Source organism: Monoraphidium neglectum, assembly GCF_000611645.1.
Source record: "Monoraphidium neglectum strain SAG 48.87 unplaced genomic scaffold scaffold02977, whole genome shotgun sequence".
In the NCBI taxonomy this organism is placed as follows: Eukaryota; Viridiplantae; Chlorophyta; class Chlorophyceae; order Sphaeropleales; family Selenastraceae; genus Monoraphidium; species Monoraphidium neglectum.
In genome coordinates, this window is record NW_014010651.1 from 1 (window position 1) to 7584 (window position 7584).

At 69.0% G+C, this 7584-nt stretch overlaps 2 protein-coding genes across 2 annotated transcripts; one reads left to right on the forward strand and one right to left on the reverse strand.

Annotated features, from left to right (window-relative positions):
• Nucleotides 1-1079: 1079 nt before the first annotated feature.
• Nucleotides 1080-6345, reverse strand: MNEG_11937 (hypothetical protein; the record flags this gene model as incomplete). The annotated part of the gene is made up of 6 exons (XM_014039590.1): nucleotides 1080-1183; nucleotides 1428-1749; nucleotides 3331-3507; nucleotides 4453-4905; nucleotides 5169-5299; nucleotides 5457-6345. The coding sequence occupies 6 exons, from the start codon at nucleotides 6343-6345 to the stop codon at nucleotides 1080-1082; spliced, it is 2076 nt and encodes a 691-aa protein (XP_013895044.1).
• Nucleotides 6346-6797: 452 nt separating this feature from the next.
• Nucleotides 6798-7574, forward strand: MNEG_11938 (hypothetical protein; the record flags this gene model as incomplete). Its single annotated transcript, XM_014039591.1, has 1 exon — nucleotides 6798-7574. The coding sequence occupies one exon, from the start codon at nucleotides 6798-6800 to the stop codon at nucleotides 7572-7574; it is 777 nt and encodes a 258-aa protein (XP_013895045.1).
• Between the last annotated feature and the right edge of the window lie 10 nt (nucleotides 7575-7584).

Genomic DNA, 7584 nt, shown 5'->3' on the forward strand with positions numbered 1-7584 from the left:
GCCCATCGACGCCGCGGCGGCAGCCGCCGCTGCGGCCGCAGCCGCGGCCGACATGTTGGGCGGCGGGTAGCCGTACGCACCGGGCAGCCCCAGCTGCGCCGCCGCCGCCGCCTGCGCCGCCGCCAGCTGCATCGCGGCCGCCTGCTGCCCCGCGAACCCCTGGTGGCCCCCGTGGTGGTGGTGGTACCCCGCGAGCGCCGCCGCCTGCGCTGCCTGCGCCGCCTGCGCTGCCTGGGCCGCCTGCAGCGCCGCAAACTGCGGGTTCATGCGCGGCGCGGCCGCGGCCGCCATCACGCCCTGCTGCTGTGACATCATCGCCGCCTGGTAGGCGGCCTGATAGGCGGCCTGGTACTCTAGAGACCCCGCCATGGACAGCGGCCCGCCCGCCGCGGCGGCGGCCGCCGCCGCCGCCGCGTTCACGTTCGACTGCAGCGCTGCCATCGCCGCGGCCGTCGGCGGCGGGCTCGCGCCGGGCATGCCGAGCGCGTGGTGCGCGTGCATGCCCGGCGGCGGCGTCGCGCCGGCGGCGGCCGCGGCGGCCGCCGCCGCGGCCGCCGCATTCAGCATCGCCGGGCGCATGCCGCCGGGCGCGGGGCTCGCCGCCTGCAGCGCCTGCAGCGCGGCCGCCACTGCAGAGGGGTTGCGAGGCGCGGAGGACGCGGCGTCACGTGCAGCCGCGCGTGCGCGAGGAAGCACGGGGGTGCGACCGGAGACAAACGCACGGCGACGGCAATCAAGAGAGTATGGCGGCGACAACCAGGCAATAGCCCGTGTGATGCCGTGTGACGTCACTCCGTAACCGCACACCCAGCCAGGGGTGACATGCCGTCGGGCACCCAAGCACGCAGGCGCACGCGCCCTGCAGCCCACGGCGGCTCACCCTCAAACGGCGTGCCCGGTTTCGAGCCGCTGGGGTCCCCCATCCCGCCAAGCCGCTGCGCGGGCGAGCTGCCGTTGATCGCTGCACAAGCATTCCGTGGGGCGGCGAGATGGGCGGGGTTTGCACGGTACTGCAGGAGTGGCCCCAGGGGGCACGGCACGCAAGCCACACACGGCGGCCGGCCCGCCAGCCCCCAGATTCAGGCGTGCTGCGCGGCCTTGTGCACCCGCCACTCACACATCTGCTGGAGTGCCGCCTGCAGCATGCCCGGCAGCCCGTCCGCCTCCTGTATCACCTCCAGCCCTGCAGGGCGCGGCGACAGGCCCGGCCGGATGCGCTGTCAGCTCAGGGCGTGAACCCCGCCGCTTCAGCAGCGGCGCCCGTGCGCACTCGAGAAACCAAACCCCAGCGCGCCATGCGGCTGGGCTGCACCGCACCGTCCGCACCGCAGCCCATGCTCGCCTCACCGACCCTGTCGCACGCAACTGGGCCCTCCGCTGCCTCCCTGTGAGGCGGCGGCGCCCGCCCCGGCCCTCGTCGCGCTCACCTCCGGGAGTCAGCGCCCCTCCGCCCGCCATCAGGCTCGCCAGCGCCGCCGCCGCGTGCCCGGGCGGCGGCGTGGCCGCCGACCCCATCATCGCCGCCTGCTGCGCGACCGCCACCTGCAGGTCTGCCTGCTGCTGCCGCTGCTGCTGCTGCTGGTGCAGCAGGCCGAGCTCGGTGTAGAGCGTGCGGCCGTCCACCGGGGGCGGCAGCTTCCGCTGCCCCGAGTACAGATCGTAAAAGCGCGCATAGTCCTCGTCGTACCGGATGTCAGCGGTCGGGTCTATGGGGGTCCAAGTCTGCCCCGACGACGGGCCGCCGTGGCCCTGCGGAGCGAAACGGAGTGCGGGGCGGCGTGCAGGGGTGTGGGGGCCGTCAGGAGGAGTAGTCGGCCGGGGGGAAGGGGTTGGGAGGCAATGTATTGGCGGCTGCCGTGGTGGTCGTGCGGAGGCCAAGCAGGCGACTGTGCAATGTGATGCCCGCGCATCGGTCACAAGCCTATGGGCCATAGCGGTGGCGGGGAAGCCCACAGGCGGCGGCTGTCCGCCGCTGCAGCGGCGGCCGCGCGCTGCGCCGGCAAAGCACAGTGCTTCGACCGCAGCCCGGGAATGGCACGCCGCGGGCCAGCGCGCGCATCAAATCTTTCAAAAAGATTTCGGGCTCCTTCCAGCGATGACGAGAGAATTGGTGCGACGCGGGCAAGCCAAATCGCACACCAGTGATCTCTTGCCCCCAGATAGCCTGCACGGCATCGGGCTTACCGCATACTGTCTTCCATCGCCAGCTTGCAGATGTGGAGGGGCCGAAGTGGCCCTCTGTGGCACGTCCTCTATGAGCTTCGCCACACTGTGCTCCAGTAGCTGGCCCTGCGGGGTCCGCAACTTGTTAGGCATGCACATGCGAGCATGACATGTGCACAGGGCCGTGCTGTACGGGGCGCTCACCCATTGCGGGCTCCCTGGAGGCCCGCCATCAGGCAGCCTGCCAAACATTTCGCAAGCTATACCAATTCAACTAGCCATCGTCGAACTCAGTTAGCAGGCCATTGATACTGAGCTCCCTGTGTGCGCCGCTAGGACCCATGCCGTTCCTGCAAGCCTTGCCCTTGCACCCTCTGCCTTCCAAGTCGTGTTCCTTACGCATCAGCTTGACACTTGCACACAACTCCATCAACTTGTCCGCTCACAGAATGGTGAGTATCCTCTGCAGGATGCACCCATAAGGTAGTAATGCAGCCAAGCACCTGCCGTGCCGAGGACTGGTGAGCAAGCAAGCGCACAGTCAACATTATCCACTCTTCCTTGCATGTTCGGCAGCCGCTGCACACCCCTCCTCAGTCGCTATTGGTCAGCTGGTGTGGGGTGAATTTCTGGTGTCACTGCATCACATTCTCAAATGTCCCCTAGGCGAAGCTTCAGGTTGTGCATTTACACGACGCGGCGCGCACCTGCTCGCCACCCCTTGCCGCCAGCTGCCTCTCAGCCGCCCCACCACCGCCGCAGCAGCCCGCTCCCCCGCCGACCGCGGCGCGGTTGCGCCTGCCGGGCAGCTGCCGCGTCCATCGCGCGCTCCGCGGCGGCCGCGATCTCGTCTGCCGGCAGCTTCCCCTCGCTCTTGACAGTCGTGTAGGCGTGGCCCAGCGCCGCCGCCAGGTTGGCTGCACGGCAGCCCCGCCCACATGCACACGCGGCGGGGCCCACCGTCAAGCATGGCGGCCGGAAAGCGCCGAACAAGGCCCCTCCTGACCTGCAACAACCCCAGGACCGCCGGGGCTGGTCCAGGCGACCTCCAACGCTCCGTACAGCGCTGCCCAGCACGTCTGAAAGCGTCCCGCACGGGACAAGCAACCCGACCGTGTGGCCTTAAATGGTGCGCGCCTAGACGCCGTCCCAAACCCCCCCTCTCACCCCACCATAGTGGAAGTTGTCCTCCATGCCGTGCCACACCTCCAGCACCGCGCCGCGCCCCGGCTCCATCATCAGCATGTTGGCCAGCCCCGCGCCGTGCACGCCGGCCAGCACGCCAGTGCGCGACAGGGTGAACACCTGGTCCGGGCTGAAGGGCTGCTGGCTGAGCTCCAGGGCCTGAGGTGAGGCAGGGGGAGGGGCGGTTGGTGAGGTGCTTGGAGGGCGGCTGCATGGCGGTTGGAGGGGCGTTTGGAGGGGCGGTTGGAGGGGTGATTGAAGGGGGGATTGCAGGGCCAGCTGCAGGGGCAGTCGGAGGGCAGTTGAAGGGAGGTTGGAGGGGGGGTTGTGAGGCAATTTATCGGGTTATGTGTGCGTATGGCAGGAGGGGTCATCATAGAACCTCCCGACTGGGACGCGCGTGGGTGGTGGGGCGGGCGGCGGCGCGCCTGCTGAACAACGTGGTTGTCTGCATGCATGCGTGTGTGCGCCAGTGCGTGTGCATGTTGTGCATCTGCACGTATTTGTGTGGGCATGTGTGTGCGTAAACGTGTACATGTGAATTTGCGTGTGGGTGTGAGTATTTGTGTGTATGTGTGTGTGCATGTGCATGTGCATGTGCATATGCGTGTGCGTGTGCGTGTGCATGTGAATGTGCATATGCATGTGCATGTGGATGTGCATGTGCATGTGTGCGTGCATGCGAACATGTGAACACACTCCTTGTACTTTGCGACGCATGCATGATCAAGACATGACCACGCTTTGCACGGCGAGCATCGCACAGCCTCATTGATGCGTGGCAGCTGCACCTGGAACGCGAAATAGATGTTGGACTTGCGGCACCCATCCTTGGGGTCCAGGGCGCACGCGCCCCCGTTCCATCTGCAAAGGTGAGGCACGCGCCGCGCCTCACGCGGTGCCACGCCAGGCGCTCCTGCCACGAAGGTGCGGGGCGGCGTATCACTGCGACACTGCCCCTGCAGAGCCACGCAGGGAAGCCGCCCAGGATGCAGCAGGCCGCGCGGCTTTGCAATGCCCGCTCCGGAGCTGCTTCGGGCGCCTAGGGCGGCGCGATTGGCGGCGCACTCGCCTCGCGACTGCCGCCTGCAGGGCCACTAGCACCTCCGCCTCATTGGGCGCCGCCCGCTGCCGCTGCCACCCGCTCAGCTTCCCGCGCATTGACGCCTCGAAGTGGGCGCGCGACAACCACACGAACTGCAGCGTCCGCGCGCCGCTCAGCTGCTGCTCCTGCTGCCGTGCCTGCTGCCCCTGCTGCTGTGCCTGCTGCTCTTGCTGCTCCGCGTCGACGGGCGGCTCCCTTGGTAGAACATCCCAGAACAGCTCCCGCAGCCACAGAGATGCGGCGTGCAGCATGACCGAGCGGCAGCCGACCTCCTCAGCCGACGCCGCGAGCAGCGAGTTCCCGTGGCCCACAAACGGTGCAACGGCTGCGGCACGCAGGCAGGTGCCGGGCGGCGGGGGGGCGTCGCGGAGGGCGATGAGGGGGTGGGGGTGCGACAGGCGGCGGAGGATGTCCAGAAAGTAGCCCGGAGGCTTGTCGTCGGCGATGATGACCTGGCGGGGGTTGGGGGTCGCGCGGAGGAGCAGACGCGTGGCTGTTTTCGACCGGTGCGCCTGTGATTGAGGATACGCGGCCCCTGCCTTCCCTCTCTTGTCAGCGCCGGTCCTCCAACGGCAAGCGTCTGTGACAAGACAGTTGTGGGCGAAAAGCAGCATTGCATGAGCTGCGAGAGCCACCTGGCTGCTGATACAGCCAGGCGGAGCCAGGCGGCGCCAGGCGCGCGCCGCAGGGGCGGGGTCAGCGGCGCCGCTCGCACCTGCAGCCCGCCGCTGAGCGCCTCTGGCGGGATCTGAAGGGCCGCCAGGCCGATGAACATGTGCACCAGGGTCTCTGCGGGGCGCCGTGGCGCCGCGACGCGCCGCGCCGGTCGCAGGCGCTGAGCGTCCGCTGCACGGCCACAGGCGGCACTGAGCGCAAGGCGCCGGCCGGCAGAGGCATGGGGCAGCAGACGGGTGCGATTTGATGTGAGCTGCAGGCCGCCTCTAGCCGCGAACCGCAGCGCGCTGGCCCCTCCTCCGCCCCTCACGCATCGCTTTTTACCTACCCGCATTGTGGAATGCGTTGGAGCCGTCCAGCCGCATAAGGAACACGACCGCATGCTCCACAGCCCCGCCGCCCGCCGCGCACAGCCCGGCGACGTCAGCGGGGGGCACGAGCTCCGCGGCGTCGACGAGCCAGCGCCGCGGGCCCTCGTTGCGCAGCCGGCCGCGCAAAAACGCGGCCAGCGGCTGCGTCCGGTTGCAGCCCAGCCGCACGCTGCCCTTCGCGGCTGCGGGCAGCTCGTCCGGCTGCTTTTTCGGCCCCATGAACGCGGTCGCGTCGAAGACCATGTTGGTGGCAAAGCAAGCCGTCAGGTCGGCGGCGGGGTGCGCGTTGCAGCGCGCCACGCTCCCAAACTCCGGCGGCGGCGGCGGCAGGGCGCGGGCGCTGCCGCCGGCTTCCGGCGGCGGCGCCGCTGTGGCGGGCCCGCGGCCAGGCAGGGCGCAAAAGGTGCCGCCAAGGCGGCGCCAGCGCTCGAGGTAGCCGACGCCGGCGCGTGCGGCGCAGCCAGGCGCCTCCTCGCTGTCGGGGATCTCGTCGCGCGCCTGCTGCACAAACGCCCCAAAGGCGAGCTTGCGGCGGGCGCGTCGCCGCGGCGGGTGGGGCGGCGCCGGCCGTTCGGACCGCGGCTGGCCCGTCAGGGCGCGCTGAGGGATCCCGGCGTGGGGGACCGGGGGCGGGGGCGGCGGCGGCAGGGGGTTCGCTGATGCTGCCGCTCTCCATTCCCCGGGCTCCTGCTGACGTTGCTGCCTTGCCGGGCTGCCATCGCTTGCTGCCACATCGTCGCCGGCACTTATATGCGCCACTGCCTGCACTGCCACGCGCGGCAGCGACGGCAGCAGCACCAGCAGCAGCACGAGCAGCGAACGCGACGATGCTGACGTCAAGAGCATAGCGGTGTCTTTCTACAAGCCTGCATAGATGCTGTAGGTGTCTTAGATACCACACGTCTTACGTATAATACATGAAGTCACGTGTTATCGCCGTTGACGGTACGCCAGATCTGCTGATTGCATCAAAAGCAAGTACCGAAGACGCAGCTGTCGGCTGCGGACAAGGAGACACCGTTTGTTAACAGCCGGCAGGCACCAACATGTTGTCTTTGTACAGTAGCGATCCAACTGCGCAGTGAGGTGCCCAGTTACCAGATCGCGCGCGCGCAGCGCGAGCCTCGTGGACGGCCTAGGCATGCGATGAAGCGTGGCTGCAGTTTATAGATCACTTAATGGCGCCCAAATCCAAGGGCCGGGGCAAGGATGTCACAAGCACGACCCCAGACCTCTCGGGGGCATTGCTCGAAGGCCAGGAGCGGCTCAAAAGCTATGCAACCAAGAAGAAAAAGAGCATGCGGATTGTGGGCACCGATAAGGACAGGGATCTTGCTGCCCTCAAAGCGTCGGCGGCATGGGCGGCGGAGCAGCACAGCAGCGTGCTCGCCGCGAAGGGCCCCGGCGCGGCGCTGATTCAGCGCCTGGTCCTCGGCCACGTCGCGACGGACGTGCTCAGCCAGTTCGCCAAGTTACCTACCTACCCGCCGCCGCCGGACGACGTGGCAGAGCGCGTCCGCGAGGTTGTGAGGGCGGCCTACAAAGAGCTGCGAGAGGCCGCCCTCGGCGCCGCCACCGCCGACCCCGCCCCCGCCGCCGCGCCGCCGCCGCCGCGCTCCATGACGGCGGCCTGCCTGCTCGCCAAGCTGCTCGTCGACGCGCTGGACTCGCGCGCGTTCGGGTCGGCCCGGCTGGGCGACGAAAGCGGCCGGCATGAGATGCGGCTTGAGCTTGCGATCTTCCTTCTCGAGGCACTCCCCGCGGGCTGGGACGACGAGGCCGCGTTTTACCCCGTCCGCGCCGAGAGGCAGCTGCTCGACAGCGCTGGCGCCTCGGCGGCCGAGCGCGGCGGCGGCGCCGCCGCGCGGCCCGCGCGGCTGCTGTTTGCGGAGTCATACGTGCGGCTGTTTGAGGTGCTGAACGAGCAGCGGACGGCGCTGGCGAAGGAGCTGCAGAAGCAGGAGCTGGATGAGCTGAACAAGCAGATATTGGGGCTGCTGAATCCCTACAAGGCAGCGAAGGCCGAGGTCGCGGCGGCAGCACCGGCGGCGGTTAAGGAAAAAGAGAAGGTGTGAGGGGGGGGGG